Here is a 19348-nt window from a genome sequence, read left to right as displayed (position 1 = left end):
ATGCAGGCTTGCTCCATCTTGAGTAAACTTGAAGGAGGATGTTGGCAAAGAAACTAAAGAAATACCCAGAAATAATCTGAATAATGACCTTCTTGGTATAAACACCCACGTCTATTAAGTCAGTCACCGTAGGGTCACTTGGACTCACCTGTGTTGTAACTTTGTAGGCTACATAAGCATTCATACCATCTCCTGTGGAGAACAACAGAGCACAAGAGGATTATTTTATAAACCAAAGCAGTGCTGATCTTGCTCACATTTCACCAGGAATCGTAAACCACAGAAGTCCTACATAAGAAGGGATACTTCTTTCATCTCCAAGCTTTATATACTATCCTATAATCTTGCCTTAGGGTCTCTGTGTTACATATTATGCCCCCACAGATGCTGGCAGGGCCCCAGGATGAATTAGACAAGAGAGTCATCCCCCTGTTCCAAGGGTAGGCTCCATTCATACCCTCCACAAAGCAGCACTGGATACTCACAATCCATCGGTTGTTGCCATGCCAATATTTGGGCTGGTTATACACATCTGTCTAAAACCAAACAATTCTCTTGCTGTATAAAGCAGGAGGAGGAGAAGGAAGCAACTGATGTAAAAGGAAACAAGCAGTTCTACCCTAAGCTAGCTCTGGGCTCGGTTTGCTCTTTCAGAAATACTGTCACGGATCCCTCCATTGGTGCTGGGGGACACTAACCTCTCTCATCTAGCATGTTCACCCAAGCAAAGGGCCTGGCAGGAAGACGCTCCGGCTGCCTGATGTCACACAAATCTCTTTCCTGGAGGAATTATTTTTCTGAAAAAGTCTTTGACTGTTAAATAATTTGGGATTCAAGCAATTGTTTTTCTCCGTGGTAGTGTCTTGACCTAGACCACTTAGGGACATAAAGGCACCATTGACTCCCTGAGCAGTGAAAAGACACACTGGACTCAAACAAAGCTCTAGTACTAGAATCTGGTGTTTTGGGTTGGTTTTGTTCCCTTCTTCCCAACCCCTCAATTCTTTCCCTACACCAAACAGGAAAACCTAGGTCAACCATTACTAGCTGCTTAAGCTCCTGAACTGGTCCTGAGAGAGAGAGGGCACAGGGGAATGTGGTGAAGTATCGGATCAACAGGGTTACATACTGCAACTTGGTTTCAATGACATGGCTAGGAATGCCTGCTTTTTTAAAAAGTACACAGAGAAGTTGGAAATTATATGGGAATAGAGAGCTTGTGTTTCCTACCTCTCTAATCCTACCAAAAGGGTGTGTATGAAACAGAAATCATAAGCTAAAGCTTAGAAATTACTGCATATCAATTACCACTGTTAGTTCTCTTCTAAACCACTTATACTACATTGCTTAACACTGCTAAGAATATTTATCACTGTTAAAAGGAAAAAAAATCTAAATTTACTTCATAGAAAAAGTATTCAAAATTTCATTCACAAGGCATAGTCAAATTTCCAAAGGTCAATCCCATAATTTAGTGCCTACAATTAAGGAAAGCCTAAGTGCAAACATACATAAAACATGACAGCAAAGCAGGATCTTCAGTTTGCCAGCATATTACCTGCTTTTACTGAGCTAATGAGTTAGAAAAAACATACCTGCATGTATATACAGAGTTCATAAAATATGGAAATGGGCTAATAATATAGCAGTTTTAAATTTATGCTTATTTCCTAAATAATTTCAGAAAGTTGAAGATGACATATATAAATTACCAAGAGTCTAAAAAGCGGTAGAAGCGGCATTTTATTTATTTATTTATTTATTTATTTATTTATTTATTTATTTATTTATTTTTAATTTATTTTTAAAAGGATTTATTTACTTATTTTAGAGAGGGAGAGAGTGCGTGCAAGCGTGTGTGCACATGTGCACATATGGTGGGCAGAGGGAGAGAGAATCTGAAGCAAACTCTGTGTTGGCGCAGGGCTTGATCTCACAATCTTGAGATCACCACCTGAGCCCAAACCAAGAGCTGCCTGCTTAACCAACTGCAGCATCAGGTGTCCCAATTAATTAATTTTTTTAAGGTTTTAAGTAATCTCTACACCCAATGTGGGGTTCTAACTTATGACCCCCAAGATCAACAGGTGCATGCTCTACCATCTGAGTCATCCAGGAACCCTGGTTTCTTATTTAGATATGTGTAGGAATGAACATGACTCGGAGATCAAGAGTTGCATGCACTACTGACTGAGCCAGCCAGGTGCCCCAAGATCAGGTCTTGAATATGAATATGCTTTAAATAGCTGTTTTTTTGGCATCAACATGACTAAGAATCTAGACGGTAGCACCAGAGAATGAAAGCTATTCACCAAGGTAATATGTGTTTAAATAAATCTGATCCACGGGATGTTTAAATTACTGTCATGGGTAGAATTCTGTCCTCTTAAAAAGATATGTTGAAAGTCCTAATGTGGGGATGCCTGGGTGGCTCAGCGGTTAGGCATCTGCCTTTGGCTCAGGGCATTGGGATCGAGTCCCATGTCGGGCTTCCTGCATGGAGCCTGATTCTCCCTCTGCCTATGTCTCTGCCTCTCTCTCTCTGTGTGTCTCATGAATAAAAGAAAAAGAAAAGAAAAGAAAAGAAAAGAAAAGAAAAGAAAAGAAAAGAAAAGAAAAGAAAAGAGAAAGGAAAAGAAAAGAAAAAGAAAAAGAAAAAGAAAAAGAAAAAGAAAAAGAAAGAAAGAAAGAAAGAAAGAAAGAAAGAAAGAAAGAAAGAAAGAAAGACTGACTTAATGCCCCAGTATCTCAGAAACTATTTGGAAACAGGGTCTTTATAGAAGTAAAGTGAAAATGAGGTCAGAGGGTGTGGGCCCTAATTCAATTTGATTGGTGTCCTTATAAAGAAAAATGTGGACACAGAGAGACACATAAAGAGAGAAGACAACGTGAAGAAACTTAGGGAGAATGCCATGTGACAGTGAAGGCACAGACTGGGGTGATACATCTATAGGCCAAGGAATACCTGAGGCTCCCAGAAGCCAGGAGGCATGGAACAACCTTCCCTAATGCCTTCAGAGGGAGGATGGCCTTGCTGACACCATGATTTCAGAATTCTGGCCCTCAGAATTCTGAGCAAATATATTCCTGTTGTTTTAACCCACCCTGTTACTAGTATTTTGTTATAGAAGTCCTAGGAAACTAATATACTTTCTCCCTCTCCTGGTTTATTAAGCATCATGACTTTTATTAATTTTTTTAAATATAATGATTTTTAAATATTAAAACAATTAATATTATTGACTACAATTTTTCTTACTCTACCAAGGATTTAAAGCAGATAATAACTAGCTTAAAAATCAATGTGCTTGGGCAGCCCTGGTGGCTCAGTGGTTTAGCGCCGCATTCAGCCCAGGGCCTGATCCTGGAGACCCGGGATCAAGTCCCACATCGGGCTTCCTGCTAGGAGCCTGCTTCTCCCTCTGCCTGTGTCTCTGCCTCTCTCTCTCTCTCTCTCTGTGTCTCTCATGAATAAATAAATAAAATCAATCTGCTTATATGGAATACTTAAAATATTAGAGGCAAAAAATAATCCTGCACATGTAATCCAAAGTACTGGTCCAGGCTCTACCATGGACCACACTGAGACCTGAAAAGAAAGCTGCATTTCACCTACTGGTCCTCAGTTTCCTCTATTATTGGATGAGGAAACTGTATAAGATACTCATAAACATCCTACCAGGGCAACAGTCTAGGAAAAGTCAAACTCAACAGTTCAACAACAAACCATTTTGGCATAAAGTCTAATTACACTTTATATGGGGTTGGAAATTACATTTTCCTCTTAACCATATAAACATCATCCCTGTTTAGGAGGAAAAGCTTTGTAAAGTCTCTTCTCTCAGGGAGTAAGTACAGAACAAGGAAAGTTGAGGCCTGTTGCTCTCTACTCATTAATAGCTTTTACAACCCTAGAACATGGGAAGGCTATCCAGTAAATCTAAGTTCTAGCTAAAGTTAAGCACTGTGCTTTCTGAAAATCTAACGTTCCCCAAATATGACCAAAATTCAACCTAAGTCCTTTAGTTTTTATCGATCAAAGAGAGATGCAGATTTACATACTTCTTTTTTTTTTTTTATGTATTTATGATAGTCACAGAGAGAGAGAGAGAGGCAGAGACACAGGCAGAGGGAGAAGCAAGGCTCCATGCACCGGGAGCCCGATGTGGGATTCGATCCCGGGTCTCCAGAATCGCGCCCCGGGCCAAAGGCAGGCGCGCCAAACCGCTGCGCCACCCAGGGATCCCAGATTTACATACTTCTTTAGGCTATCAAGAGTGCATGATAAATAACAAGAATTCCAAACTTCTTGGAGGAAAAACAATTCAGTACATGTCTTTTAGGATACTTATCTTTTTTCTTTTTTTTAAAGATTTATTTATTCATGAGAGACAGAGAGAGAGAGAGAGACAGAGAGAGAGAGAGGCAGAGACAAAGGCAGAGGGAGAAGCAATATGGGACTCTATCCCAGGACTCCAGGATCATGCCCTGGGCCGAAGGCAGGCACTAAACCGCTGAGCCACCCAGGCTCACATGGAATTCAAATGTGATTGGATTATATCACATTAATGTGATGCTCCTCTTTTAGGATACTTAAATGGAATGTATGACTTCAAAAAAAAGAGTAAAATGGTCTCATCAATTCTGTGGGAGAAAGCAACATTTGGGTCCCTTTTTTTTTTTTTTTTTTTTTTTTTTAACATTTGGGTTCTTAAGAAAAGATTCTGAGGTGCCTGGCTGGCTCAGTCAGTGGAACATGTGACTCTTGATCTCAGAGTTGTAGGTTGTAAGCACCACATTAGGTGTAGAGATTACTTAAAAATAAAATTTGGGGGGCCCCTGGTTGGGTCAGTCAGTTAAGAAATGGACTTTTCTTTTTTTTTTTTTTTTTTTAAAGATTTATTTATTTACTCATGAGAGACACAGAGAGAGAGAGAGAGGCAGAGAACACAGGCAGAGGGAGCCTAATGCTGGACTCGATCCCTAATCCCGGGATCAAGACCTGAGCCAAAGGCAGGCACCCAACCGCTGAGCCACCCAGGATTCCTGAGACGGACTCTTGACTTCAGCTCAGGTCATGATCTCAGTGAGACTGAGCCCCGTGTTGGGCTCGGTGCTGGGTGTGGAGCCTGCTTAAGATTCCCTCTCCCTCTCCCACTGCCCTGTCACCTCCTCCCTGCTCATGTGTGCTCTCTCTAAAAAGAAATAAAAAACTTTTAAAAGGGATTCTAGGGGATCCCTGGGTGGCGCAGCGGTTTAGCGCCTGTCTTTGGCCCAGGGTGTGATCCTGGAGACCCGGGATCGAATCCCACATCGGGCTCCCGGTGCATGGAGCCTGCTTCCCTCTCCCTCTGCCTGTGTCTCTGCCTGTCTCTCTCTCTCTCTCTCTCTCTCTCTCTGTGTGACTATCATAAATAAATAAAAATTTAAAAAAATTTATAAAAAAAAAAAAGGGGATTCTAGTGGTATTTAATGTCTCTGATTTTTTTTCCCCAAAAGCAAAGAAAAGCCTAATAAAGTACTAGGTAACTGCTATTTCTGGCCTTAGAAGCATAGCAAGGGGTATAATCTTACAGGAAAGATAATGATGAAACACTTCATGTTAGCTAATTCGCTCTAGAGGTAACTGTGTAGAAATTAGCTAGCTATGCTCTCCTTGGCCACATCCTAATATCAGAAGGAGTCCCAAGTATACTTACCTATCTTTTCAGGATCAGTTATACCAACTGTCAAATCAAATTGGTCTTCCTGTTCTTCTTCCTCTAGCTTTTAAAGAGAAGACAAACCATGAAAATTAATACACCAAAAAGGCTATGAATTTTACCCTGCAATTATTATGTATCAAAATAACATCATCAAGCTATAACCTTCTATACATCAGTTTAGTTCTGTCCATTTCCCAAATCCCAAGGAATCAACTTTCACACTTGGAAGTCTGCTTATAAGTCTGTTACATCTATTCTCTTAAAACCTTATTTTGGGGCAGCCCAGGTGGCTCAGTGGTTTATCGCCACCTTCAGCCCAGGGCGTGACCCTGGAGACCCGGGATCGAGTCCCACATCAGGCTCCCTGCTAGGAGCCTGCTTCTCCCTCTGCCTCTCTCTCTCTCATGAATAAATAAATAAAATCTTTAAAAAAACAACAATGTTATTTTGATCATAATGCATAATTACTAGATTTTGTAAGATTTGCCTCTGTTGGGCTACGGAGGCAATAAGGAAAGCCTATACTCTTGAATATGGAAGCTTCAAACACTAATTATCATTAGTGTTCATCGAAAGCCTCCGTGCCATCCTTTGGGTGATATTCTACCCAAGAGGTGTTCTGTTTTGTTTTAAGATTTATTTGAGAGAGAGAGAATCAGAGAACACAAGCTGGGGGAACAGCAGAGGGAGCAGGAGAAGCAGGTTCCCCACTGAGCAGGGAGCCCAATGCAAGGCTCTATCACCGGACCCCGGGATTGCGACCCAAGTTGAAGGCAGGTACTTAACTGACCGAGCCACCCAGGTGCCCCAAGAAAGAGTTCTTCATGGGATTCTCGCTGTCCATTAATGAAAAAGGCCTTCTTCATTCTTCAAGAATCATAAATATTTTCTCAAGGTTCATATTCAACTGAACTTCAGACTGGCAGCACAGTCCTAAAAATCCAAAAGAAACAAGACCAAGAGCACAAATTCTCACCTCTTCATAGCTTGGCTGGGGCTTAGAAGAATTTGTGGCTTCCTGTGGAGGAAGAGAAATGAGCGTTTTGGCTGGCACCTTCTTCTGATTATTTTGTGAGCTGTCCAGAGAGAGCTCCACTGTGGCATCTAAAACAAAAGTTGATATTCTATAATGAAGATCAATAATGGGTTTTTGATGGCTAAATTTCAGTTCTATAAGCTAAGAGACACAAACAATAGCAACCACTCTCAATACTTACACATTTTCAAACTGAGAACAAGAGTTGTGAAATCTGGTCCAGGTAAACAGAACAAGAAAAAGTAAGAATTTACGTGGATAAAAGGGGAAGACAGCAAGGGAAGTACTCTAGCACAGGCCTGATGGAAGAATCTCTCCCACTTTCTATAGCTACTTGGCTACCCTCTCCTCCCTAAGATTTAGGCAAGAACCAGATATTAAGCAAAAGACTACAAAGTCAGCGTACCAACTTATTTTACTCTGAGGAATATTCCTTTAAAATCTTATATAAACTCTACTTATTCCTGCTATAACTTTGGAAAAGAGGAGTAAGTTCAGCTAAATGTGGGTGTATTGACAGCAAAAAATGACATCAAAGAAAGGAAAACTGGTAAGCTAGAAAAAATAGACCCAATATACAAAGACAGTAACACTTGGGAAAAGGTACTATTTGCTACACCTGAGAATGGCAATGTTGTTTTAGCAGTTTAATAACTCTTTACAATAACAGTTTTTAGATCATCTTGCAAACTTATGTTTGATACATTTTGTCCAAGGGGGATAAAAAGATGTAATATCTGAAAATCCTTCTAATAAGAATAGTTGTGAAAAATGGTGCTTAAAAGCCACCTTTGTCTATCTGAGAACATCTCAGTTGAGCAAAACAACTCATTCTCTAAGTGTTCTAGAGATGGACTTTAGAAGAGCAGAAGGCACCATTTTTAGACAAATTTTTTTTGACTAATAAAAAGGACACACTTTCAACTTAGAGCAATAGCATTAGAAATTCAAAACCTAAAACCAAAGATTTTTTTCTTCTTTAGTAAAGAAAAACATAGTATCTATTTGAGTTTGGCCTAATCAGTAGGTATGCAATTTTAGTTCTAGGGAATTCAAAGAAGCTATTTCTCTTTCTTATTTTTTATTTTTATTTTTTTATTTTATTTTATTTTATTTTTTTAAATTTATTTATGATAGTCACAGAGAGAGAGAGAGAGGCAGAGACACAGGCAGAGGGAGAAGCAGGCTCCATGCACCGGGAGCCTGATGTGGGATTCGATCCCGGGTCTCCAGGATCGCGCCCTGGGCCAAAGGCAGGCGCTAAACCGCTGCGCCGCCCAGGGATCCCCTCTTTCTTATTTTTTAAAAGATCTTATTTATTTACTTGAGAGAGAGACAGAGAGATGATGGGGGGAGGGACAGAGGAGGAAGGAGAGGAACAAGCAGACTCCCCACTGAGCAGGGAGCCAGATGTGGGGCTCAATCTCAGGACCCCAAAATCATGACCTGAGCCGAAGTCAGATGCTTAACCAACTAAGCCACCCAGGTGCCCCTATTTCTTTTCTTTTCTAGACTTTCATTTGGAACTAAAATGAAACAAGATGGGGGACTATAAGGCATGACTAAGTCCTAGATGAATGTTCTAATCATTAAATGTGAATCATGTACAAACATGATTGCCACACTCTTGGAACTTGGTCTCTTATCAGGAAAAGAAGAGAGATGGTAATATAATCTGACCATGGTATGGGAGTACAAAACAAAACAAAGTACACATAATAAATACCTCAGGATGGTAGTATTCTTTGGAGCAAGTAACCAGCAGAAAGATGTTGAAGATATTCAGACCATGCAGGTCCCAAGTAAATAATAAGTTAATAAATGAGTTTGGAAATGAAACAGGAGGTACTTCTCATTTAAAATCTTTGGCTTATTAAGTGCTACTGAAAGTCCTTTGAAGAACTGTGCATTTTCTACTGACATTCATGGGACAAAGATGCCAAAACTTGAAAAGAGTGATAGAAAAGCCTTTGGGCTCCATCATGGAACTAATTATGTGGCAAATAAAACTAGAACATTTAAATTACCACAATCAATATCTAAAAATTCTGAGAAGCTACTCAAGTCCTAAACTAAATGTCTTATCTTAGGTATTCCTTTTTAAGATTTAGTATTTTGAGAGAGAGAGAGAGGAAGCACACATGGGGGAGCAGAGGGGACAGACAGAGGGAAAGTGAGAAAGAATCTCCCTTTTTTTACAAGATTTTATTGGGCAGCCCAGGTGGCTTAGCAGTTTAGCACTGCCTTTGGCCCAAGGCCTAATCCTGGAGACCCGGGATCAAGTCCCACATCAGGCTCCCTGCATGAAGCCTGCTTCTCCCTCTGCCTGTGTCTCTGCCTCTCTCTGTGTCTCTCATGAATAAATAAAAACAAAATCTTAAAAAAAAAAAAAAAAGATTTTATTTCTCTGAGAGAGAGACAGAGAGAAACAGAGAGAGAGAGAGAGAGAGAGGGAGATTGTAGGCACAAGTGGGGAGAGGAGCAGAAGGGGAGGGACAGGCAGACTTGGTGTAGAATGCGGAGGCCGGGATGCCTGGGTGGCTCAGCGGTTGAGCATCTGCCTTTGGTTCAGGGTGTGATCCTGGAGTCCAGGGATTGAGTCCCACATCAGGCTCCCTGCATGGAGCCTGCTTCTCCCTCTGCCTGTGTCTCTGCTTCTCTCTCTCTCTCTCTCTTTGTCTCTCATGAATGAATGAATGAATGAATGAATGAATAAATAAATAAATAAATAAAATCTTAAAAAAAAAAGAAAAAAAGAGTGCGGAGGCCAAGGCCAGGCTGGATCTCACAAACCCAGGAATGACCTAAGCCGAAATCAAGAGCCAGTTGCTTAACTGAGCCACCCAGGTGCCCCCCTCCCCCAAATATTTTTTTTTTGATGATTTTATTTATTTATTCATGAGCGACAGAGAGAGAGGCACAGACATAGGCAGAGGGAGAAGCAGGCTCCCTGTGGGGAACGTGATGTGGGACTCAATCCCAGGACCCCGGGATCACAACCTGAGCCAAAGGCAGACACTCAACCACTAGCCACCCAAGTGGCCACCCCCCTTTTAAAGATTTTATTTATTTATTTATTTAAGAGAGAGTATGCAAGCATAAGGTGGGGAGGGGCTGAGGCAGAGGGAGAAGCAGACACCCCGCTGAGGAGGGAGCCCTATATGTGGCTCAATCCCAGGACCTGGAGATCATGACCTGAGTCAAAGGCAGATGCTTAACCAACTGAGCCTCCCAGGCACCCCTTTATTTATTAAGTAGGCCCCCTGACACCTCACCCCCAGCATGGTACTCAGGACTCTGAGATCAAGACCTTAGCTGAGATCAAGAGTCAGATAGTCAACCAACTGAGCCACCCAGGTGCCCCCAGTTTCTTCTTTTAGAAAGTAGTTCTCACAATGGTACCATTTTCTTCTTAACCCTTGTACTTAAAACCTTTGACTCTATTTTCTTTTTTTTTTAAATATTTTTTAAAAATATATTTTTTATTTATTCACAGAGACAGAGAGAGAGAGGCAGAGACACAGGCAGAGGGAGAAGCAGGCACCATACAGAGAGCCCAACTTGGGACTCGATCCTGGGTCTCTAGGATCACGCCCTTGGCTGCAGGCAGCGCTAAACTGCTGTGCCACCGGGGGCGCCCCTGACTCTGTTTTCAACCCTCAATTTTGGACGTCCATTATATCTAAACATAAACACCAAATTTTGCTGATTTTTCTTTTGAAAAGTTTTCACTTTTCCCTTCCCACTTACATCATCTCATTTTTGGTCTTTCCCATTTCATTCTTTTTTTTTTTTTAAAAGACTTTATCTATTCATGAGAGACACAGAGAGAGAGGAACAGACAGACACAGGCAGAGGGAGAAGCAGGCTCCATGCAGGAAGCCCGACGTGGGACTTGATCCCAGGTCTCCAGGATCATACCCTAGGCTGAAGGTGGTGCTAAACCGCTGAGCCACCCAGGCTGCCCTGCCATTTCATTCTTGAACAAATTTGTGATTGCTTTCTGAAGTATCCAGTTTTTCTCTACTGCAATACATTTTATATAATCCCACTAGATCAGTCTTCTTTTTTTTTTATTTTATTTTATTATTTTATTTATGATAAGCACACAGTGAGAGAGAGAGAGGCAGAGACACAGGCAGAGGGAGAAGCAGGCTCCATGTACTGGGAGCCTGATGTGGGATTCGATCCCGGGTCTCCAGGATCGCGCCCTGGGCCAAAGGCAGGCGCCAAACCGCTGCGCCACCCAGGGATCCCTAGATCAGTCTTCTTAAAACATTATCCATATCACTTTCTTGGGCAGCATGGATGGCGCAGCGGTTTAGCACTGCCTTCAGCCCAGGGCCTGATCCTGGAGACCTGGGATCGAGTCCCATGTTGGGCTCCGTGCATGGAGCCTGCATCTCCCTCTGCCTGTGTCTCTGCCTCTCTCTCTCTTTGTCTCTCATGAATAAATAAATAAAATCTTAAAAAAAACAAAACAACAAAAAAAAAATCAGTTTTTTTTATTCAAAACTGCCAATGGCTCTTAACTGACAGTAGGATAAAATTCAAACTAATTATTACTGATGTCTAAAATCCTCCTAAACTACATTTAAAGCCTTATCTTCCATGGCTTTTCTACGAACTCCCTGCTGTGGCCCACCAAGTTTATTTTACTGGCCTTCAAATGTACTTTTATATTCTCTGCCCAACCATTTGTATCCTTTTCCTTTTCTCCTACATAAATCGTTCTTCCAGGAAGTCTTCCAAGGATATTCTAGATCAATTACTCAGTATGGGCACTACTGACATTTTGAGCTGGGTAATTTTTTTTTTTTTTTTTTTTAAGATTTTATTTGTGAGAGACACAGAGAAAGAGGCAGAGACACAGGCAGAGGGAGAAGCAGGCTCCTTGCAAGGAGCCTGATGTGGGACTCGATCCCCAGACTCAGGATCACGCCCTGAGCCTAAGGCAGATGCTCAACCACTGAGCCACCCAGGCGTCAGTCCCTAGCCAGATAATTCTTTTTTGGGCGGGCTGTCTTGTCCACTGTAGGGTGTTTAGCAGCATTTATAGCCTCTATCCACCAGATGCCAATAGCCCTCTCAGATGGGACAACCAAAAATATCTCTCACCATTGCCAAGTGTCTTCCAGGGGTCGGGGGGAGAGGAATCACCCTCTGTTGGGAACACGGAGCCTCTCTCAACAAAAAATTATTGGGCCCAAAATGTTAATCGTGCCAAGGTTAAGAAACCTTATTCCAAAAAAAAAAAAAAAAAAAAAAAAAAGAAACCTTATTCCATATTAGTGTTTTTCAAATTGCAGGATGCGGCTCATTGGTAAACTGTGAAATCAATTCAATGGGTTGCAAATAGCATTAAAAAAAGAAAGGAGAGGGCAGCCCGGGTGGCTCAGTGGTTTAGCGCCACTTTTGGCCCAGGGCGTGATCCTGGAGACCCGGGATCGAGTCCTATGTCGGGCTTCCTGCATGGAGCCTGCTTCTCCCTCTGCCTGTGTCTCTGCCTGTGTCTCTGCTTCTCTCTCTCTCTCATGAATAAATAAATAAAATAAAAAAAAAAAAAAGAAAGGAGAAACAACAGGATATTTCAGATTTTACTGAAAGTAGCAAAGGCAAGTCACCTAATAAAATTTTTATGTCAGCTTTATAAGTACGTATACATTTTGGATTATGACACAAAATGTAATTCTTACTATGTATCTTGGTCATAAGTCTAAAAATACTACTTTAGTCTGATCTCAAACGAAGATCAGACACTTAGTATTTATAGCATTCTTCCTGCCACAATTACATTGCTTAGTAGTAGCCTAACTATCTGTATGTTTAGGTTTTACTCCCTAAACTTGTCAGAATCTTGACAGCAGGGGCTACATTCTACATGATTTGGAATCCTCCACAAGCATATCCTTACATAGAGTTGTGTTTCCTTTTTTTTTTTTTTTAAGATTTTATTTATTTATTCATGAGAGACACAGAGAGAGGCAGAGACACAGGCAGAGGGAGAAGTAGGCTCCATGCAGGGAACCCGATGTGGGACTCGATCCCAGGACTCCAGGATCACACCCTGGGCCGAAGGGAGGCGCTTAACCACTGAGCCACGCAGGAGTCCTGAGTTATGTTTCCAGTATACATCTTGTGTGTTTAACTCAGCGACTGAGAAGACTCCTAGTATGTTTTGAGTCCATACTTGCCTGCAAAGAGATCCTGGGGCTCTTGGTCTTGTTCCTCGTGGATCCCATTTTCTTTGGAGCCATTGTTGATAGGAAGGGAAGCAATTCTCTTTGGAGACTGGGGCTTACTCTGAAAACGAAGAGATATTCTGAATAAAACAGTACTATTAAAAACAAACCTAGAAACTGACTTTTAATGCATCCCTCAGTTGCATCCATAGGTGTTTAGTGGAAGACAGGCTCACGATTCAGCCAGTTCAATAAGCAGCAAATCAACATTAGTGATGTAAGTGCTGCACAAGTAATCACAGAGCTAAAATAAACTCACACATTTCGGAGTTAATTTCTAACACCATAACCTTGATGAAATGCCCTAACCCCAAAGCACATGATATTGACATGTGTACACACAGATAATTTTCAAAAGAACCTGTCCATATGCATTTCTCCTTCTCACTTGATGACCTTTATTCTTTCACATGCTGAAGGGGCACATTCCAGTGACTAGGACACCACACTGGAGTGCAGAATTCAAGCTCTGATCCTGGCTTACTGTGTGGCCTTGGCTAAACTGTTCACAGAAACCCAGCTGTGTAGATATTACTGACCCCCTGACAGGCAAAGGAAGGTATAACAATTTCTATCTAATGCTCTTCATAAATATAAGTTATATTTCTATCCCTAACTTCCCAGACACAATTTTCAACCACACCCATGCCAGGCTAGCAAAATAAAAACCAGTCATGCTTCGCCTAGTGGGCACATGGTAAAAATAAAGTCAGTTGATGGCTTTTATCAAAAAGCTCAGTGATCACTCACAAACAAGGGTTGGGTGGGGCCCAGACCGGTACCAGAGTGAACAAAGCTGGATTGTGCAGAACATGAACAGAATGCTGGGAATCTGGCTTCAAAAGCCATGGTGTGGTATTGCAGGGTTTTTGAAATCAGACCCCAAGGCCAAATCAGTTAAAAGACCTGACTTAAGGAATCTTTTATGAAACATTTCCTTAACAAATCTGAGGGAGTTTGTTCCTTAGAAACAGGCCTTTTCTGACCCAACCTAACAAAGTAAAATGACAAATGATATATTAGGTATTCTGAATTTGCCATGCAAACAGCTTCATCCCAGTACTGGGGCCAACCTAAGGGAAAGAAATTCCTACCCAATCTTCAACAACAACAACAAAATTACTGCAGAGAAAAAGACAACAAATAAATAATAAGGCAAAATCCACAGCTCCCTTTTGCCTCATACGTTGCCAACTACCTTCCTACATACACATTTCTTTACTCTTGTGCTCTTGGACAGTATGGGGACCTCACCAAAAGTGGTTTGATTTAATTCATTCTCACTGATACCAGTCATTTCTAAATGGAGATCTAGGAGAGATTAAAACTCAAGACATAAGGAGATATATATATATATATAAAATGAAATATAATTCTAAAATATGATTTTATATATATAAATGAAATTGTATTATATAATAAAATCATAGTAATCATAGTAATATATATATATATATATATATATTATATATATAATTATATGTAATTTACTAGTAGCCCACCAGGGAGACTAAAGCAACAGGAAAGGCACACATTAGAATTTAGCCATTAAAAAAAATACATAAAGATATATATATATAAAAAATTTGTATTTTCTAATACAATTATTTCATAATATATTTATATTTTATTATAACTATATGGAAATTAAATGTAATATTATAATATATAAAAGTATGTTATATAAAAGTATATATTATATAATAAAATTATATAATAACATATTGTATATATCATATATATAATTAAATGTAATTTAAGAGTAGCCCACGGAGACTAAAGCAACAGGAAAAGCACACGTTAGAATTTAGCCATTAAAAAGAAAAAAACCGCTGGAAGAACCCATTCTTGTGATACAGAGATGAATACAGCCAGCTTTCCATTTCTGATTCATCATCTAAACTTGGAAGTTTATTTATTTTTTAAGATTTTATTTATTTATTCATGAGAGAGAGGCAGAGGGAGGAGATGCAGGCTCCATGCAGGGAGTCTGATGCGGGACTCAATCCCAGGACTCCAGCATCACACCCTGAGCAGAAGGCAGACGTTCAATCACTGAGCTACCCAGGAGTCCCTAAACTTGGAAGTTTAAAGACTACAGATAACAGCAGCTTGCCTTTTCTTATAATAATCAGAAGAGACAGACTGAGATGGACAAGACACTCCAAAGACTACTAGAGAATAGCCACCTGTCTCTCTTTCTCTACCAGACTCTCTTCAAGCCCAAACCATGAATTATATACATATATATCCTTAATGTGTCTTGGGTTTTAATCTTTTCTAGATTATTCCCTAGACTAGAACTGTGATGAAAACAAAGACATATGCTCCCTCGGTATGCTAGGGAATAACTACCTGTGAGAACAAAAAACTGCACCTCAGATATACTCTGGGATTTCATCCCCCAAATCAAAGTATTCATGGCTGTGTTCATAGAAAGCTGAAGATAGACTGGTTACTATATTTATTCTTCCTCTTTTCTCTCCTCTGTAGTTCTTTTATAAAATTAATCTGCTATGTATATAAGCTTTGTAGTCTGTTCCCCACCACCTCCACCATCTGAATCTTTTTTTCATGTCATCAAGAGTTGGACAAAAATCACACTTTCAGTTCCCAGGTTTTTATTAGCACAAATAATGCTATGATGTTCATCCCTATATATAAGTCCACATCTGAATATTTCTTTGGGATATTTTTTTTAAAGATTTTATTTATTTGAGAGAACATGAACACGAGCAGGAGGGAGAGGGACAGGGAGAAGCTGACCTCCTGCTCAGCAGAGAGCCTGATGCGGGACACAATCCCAGGACCTTGGGATGATGACCTGAGCCAAAGGCAGATTCTTTTTTTTTTTTTTTTTTTTTTTTTTTTTTATTTTATTATTTTTTTTTTTCAAAGGCAGATTCTTAACTCACAGCCACCCAGGCACTCTTGGGATAGATTCCTAAGTAGAATTATTGGACATAAATTTTTCAGAGCCTCTGCTGACTTCCAGAAAGACCATCAATTTATACATTCCACCCCTAATGCCTAAGAGTGTTGCACCCACAGCAACACTAAACAGTCTTTTTATCTCCAAGATTTTATATTTTATTTATTTATTAATTCTTGAGAGATACACACAGAGAGAGGCAGAGACACAGGCAGAGGGAGAAGCAGGCTCCATGCAGGGAGCCCCAGATGGGACTCGATCCCAGGTCTCCAGGATCAGGCCCTGGGCCAAAAGCGGCGCTAAACCGCTGAGCCACTTGGGCTGCCCATCTCCAAGATTTTAAAGTAATCTCTACACCCAATATGGGGCTTGAATTTACAACCCTATGATTGAGAATCACATGCTCTACTGACTGAGCAAGCCAGGTACCCCGAAGTCTCTCTTTTTTTTTTTCTTTTAAAAAATCTTTGCCAGGTTGACTGGTGAAAAGTCTTGTTTCCGCATGTTTACTGGCCATTTGAGCCCCTGTGACTTGTCTAGATGTCCTTTGCTCATTTTCTATGCTGAGTCAGCACTCAGATGTACACTTTTCTTACATAAGTATACCTAAGTTTCTTATATAACCCTCTCCCAGGCATATTGTATAGTACTCCTCCCTTACTTTATCTCTTTTCATGTCTGTTTTATTTTGGGCATTACCAAATTTATTTTCAGTTGAATAATTGCACTGGACAAGCTAAGCTTACTTCTTTAGGCTGGGGAGTACCCAACACAAAACTGGTCTTTGAGGCATAATATTCTCAAGTTTTTTTTATTTTTTTAATTTTTTATTTATTTATTTATGATAGTCAGAGAGAGAGAGAGAGAGAGAGAGACAGAGAGAGAGGCAGAGACATAGGCAGAGGGAGAAGCAGGCTCCATGCACCGGGAGCCCAATGTGGGATTCGATCCCGGGTCTCCAGGATCGCGCCCTGGGCCAAAGGCAGGCGCCAAACCACTGCGCCACCCAGGGATCCCTATATTCTCAAGTTTTACTTAAAATCAGATTCCATAAAAGCTGAGAACTATTTTTAAGTATGAGAAATGGACAAAGTATCCTACATTCACACAGAACTGTTTTTTTTTTTTTTTAAGATTTTATTTATTCATGAGACACACAGAGAGAGGGGCAGAGACACAGGCAGAGGGAGAAGCAGGCTCCCCACAGGGAGCCCAGGTGAGACTCGATCCCAGGACCCTGGGATCACGACCTGAGCAAAAGGCAGACGCTCAACCACTGAGCTACCCAGGCATCCCAAGACAGAACTGTTAATAGAAAATAAGTCTTCCATGAGACTAGAGTCATCAAAATAAATACCTGGGCATTATAACACATTTCAAATGATTGGGCCAAGTTTAATAATCTAATTTTTAATCAGTCTTATTAATTTATATTAAAAAGCCAATTTTGGGTCCATTTCTGTTAGGAAGGATGTTGGGTTTGAGGCTGGTGTTGAGGAGAATAACTACCAGGACTTCAAGTGCTTTGATGAAACCTCAGATGCGAGGCCTTCTGGGCCAAGCGTCTGCAATTTCATATTGTTGGAATGTTTGCTGTATCCATGGGGGTTGCAGCTTTCTATACGTTTGCTGTAGCTGAACCAGGAAGAAGGCATATGCCTTCTTCTACAGGAATTATGATTCCATGAAAGATTTTGAGGAGATGAAGAAGGCTGGTATCCTCAAGAGTACAAGGTGATTCTGGAATAGAAAGAATTTCTTTGGGCTGAGTTCCACTGAAGTTTGTCACTGACCTGTGTTCCTTAACTATGAAACACGAATACTGGGTAACGGAATAGTTTCTCTTGATTGATAAACAACTAACAACAACGACAAAAAAGCTATTTTGGGGCATCTGGGCAGCTCTGCTGGTTAAGCATCTGACTCTTGATCTCACCTTGGGTCTTAGGGCTATGATTTCAAGCCCCACCATGGGTTCCATGCTAAGGGTGGAGCCTACTTTAAAAAGTAAATAATAAAGAAAAAGCTAATTTTGAATCAACAGTTAAAATTTCAGAGGTGCCTGGGTGGCTCAGTTGGTTAAGCATCTGTCTTCAGCTCAGATCATGATCTCAGAGTCCCAAGATTGAGCCCTGCTTCGTGCTCTCTGCTCAGCAGGCAGGGAGTCTGCATCTGCCTTTGCCTCTGTTCCTCCCCCTGCTCCTGCGCACATGCATGTGCATGCTCGCTTGCTGACTCTTTCTCATAAACAAACAAACAAACAAACAAATAAAATCTTAAAAAAATAAAATTTCAGGGAGGACTCATTTTGGGGGAAGAAGTGAAGAGGCATACTGATTACACTGAATTGCAAAATACTAAAAATAACATTTGCTTATAATTCATATTTTTAAAATCTCTGAATTGTCCGCAAATCACAAACTATCCATCTATTTAAATGGAGCTAAATTTCTAGGCAACAGATAAAAATATTTTCTATGATGAAAACAGTATGTTTGTGATATAGTTAGTAAAGCAAAACAACACCCTGCCTACTTCCCCTGTCCCTCCACCTTCCCCTGCCCCCTCCTCTGAAATAAAGGAGGCATGCTTTCCTCAGTGACAGAATCCTAGGTTAGGATATCTACCCTTTCTGACTCCTTTTGGCTATTAATTCTAGCAGGTGGTTCCAGTGATAAGCCTATTTAAAAGTTCAAGTATTTCTGTTTATAATTCCAAGGCGCACAGCCTAATCTAACTCTCAGAGAGGCACTAGAAAGAACTACAGTGAGAGAGTATTTGTGTAAAGAGTAAACAGGTATTCCTCACCAATTACCAGCCTCAAACCTCGAGGCCAGGCCACTAACACAATGTTCTTAGCTCAGGGAAAGGCCTGAGTTTGCTGCGCCTCATAGCTGCATATCCATTCAGTCCTGAAAAGTACTATTGTGATTCTGCATAACTTCCCTTTAAGTTACTGAGCTGTGATTCTTCCTTATGTTGCTCAATTGCTCTGTGCTCTCTGCAGAATCCTTGCATTATTCAAGGGACCTCAAAAGGGTAGTACTGTTAAATTCTCAACTGCATTTACAGGATGAATCCAAATTAAAAGCTAAGGTAAAACTGTACTTCTGAAGAACTAGAGTACTAACCTTCTGGCGAAAAATTAATATAATTTAGTATGGCAAGACAGCTACAGAACTGTGTGATCATACTAATGTAACAAGGCAAACACAATTAGGAAAAAGTCACGCCCAGAAGTTATACCTGGATAACAGGGCAGTCACAAAGTCTTTAAAAATCACCGTGGAAGACCTTGGCATGAAATACTGCTTTATTTGCCACTTTTACTTCCACAGAAAAATAAGGTAAGTGGGATTGTGTATTCATTTTCTATTGCTACTGCAACACAAAATCATCACAAATTTAACAGATTAACAATGCAAATTTATTA

At 40.5% G+C, this 19348-nt stretch overlaps 1 protein-coding gene across 3 annotated transcripts in view; it reads right to left on the bottom strand.

The window, feature by feature from the left end:
* SNX1 (sorting nexin 1) overlaps window positions 1-19348 on the bottom strand; it is a 40392-nt gene that overhangs the window by 12001 nt on the left and 9043 nt on the right. For all 3 annotated transcript variants that reach the window (XM_035708610.2, XM_035708609.2, XM_025472548.3), the window contains exons 2-5: window positions 12936-13044; window positions 6682-6809; window positions 5700-5766; window positions 149-192 (exon numbers count right to left, since the gene is read on the bottom strand). In XM_035708610.2, coding sequence (XP_035564503.1) covers window positions 149-192; window positions 5700-5766; window positions 6682-6809; window positions 12936-13044 — 348 coding nt within the window. The remainder of the gene's footprint in view (window positions 1-148; window positions 193-5699; window positions 5767-6681; window positions 6810-12935; window positions 13045-19348) is intronic.

Source organism: Canis lupus, chromosome 30 (genome assembly GCF_003254725.2).
Source record: "Canis lupus dingo isolate Sandy chromosome 30, ASM325472v2, whole genome shotgun sequence".
Classification (NCBI taxonomy): Eukaryota; Metazoa; Chordata; class Mammalia; order Carnivora; family Canidae; genus Canis; species Canis lupus.
Note: the sequence above shows the minus strand (reverse complement) of the source record. Positions and strands in the feature narration are given on the sequence as shown.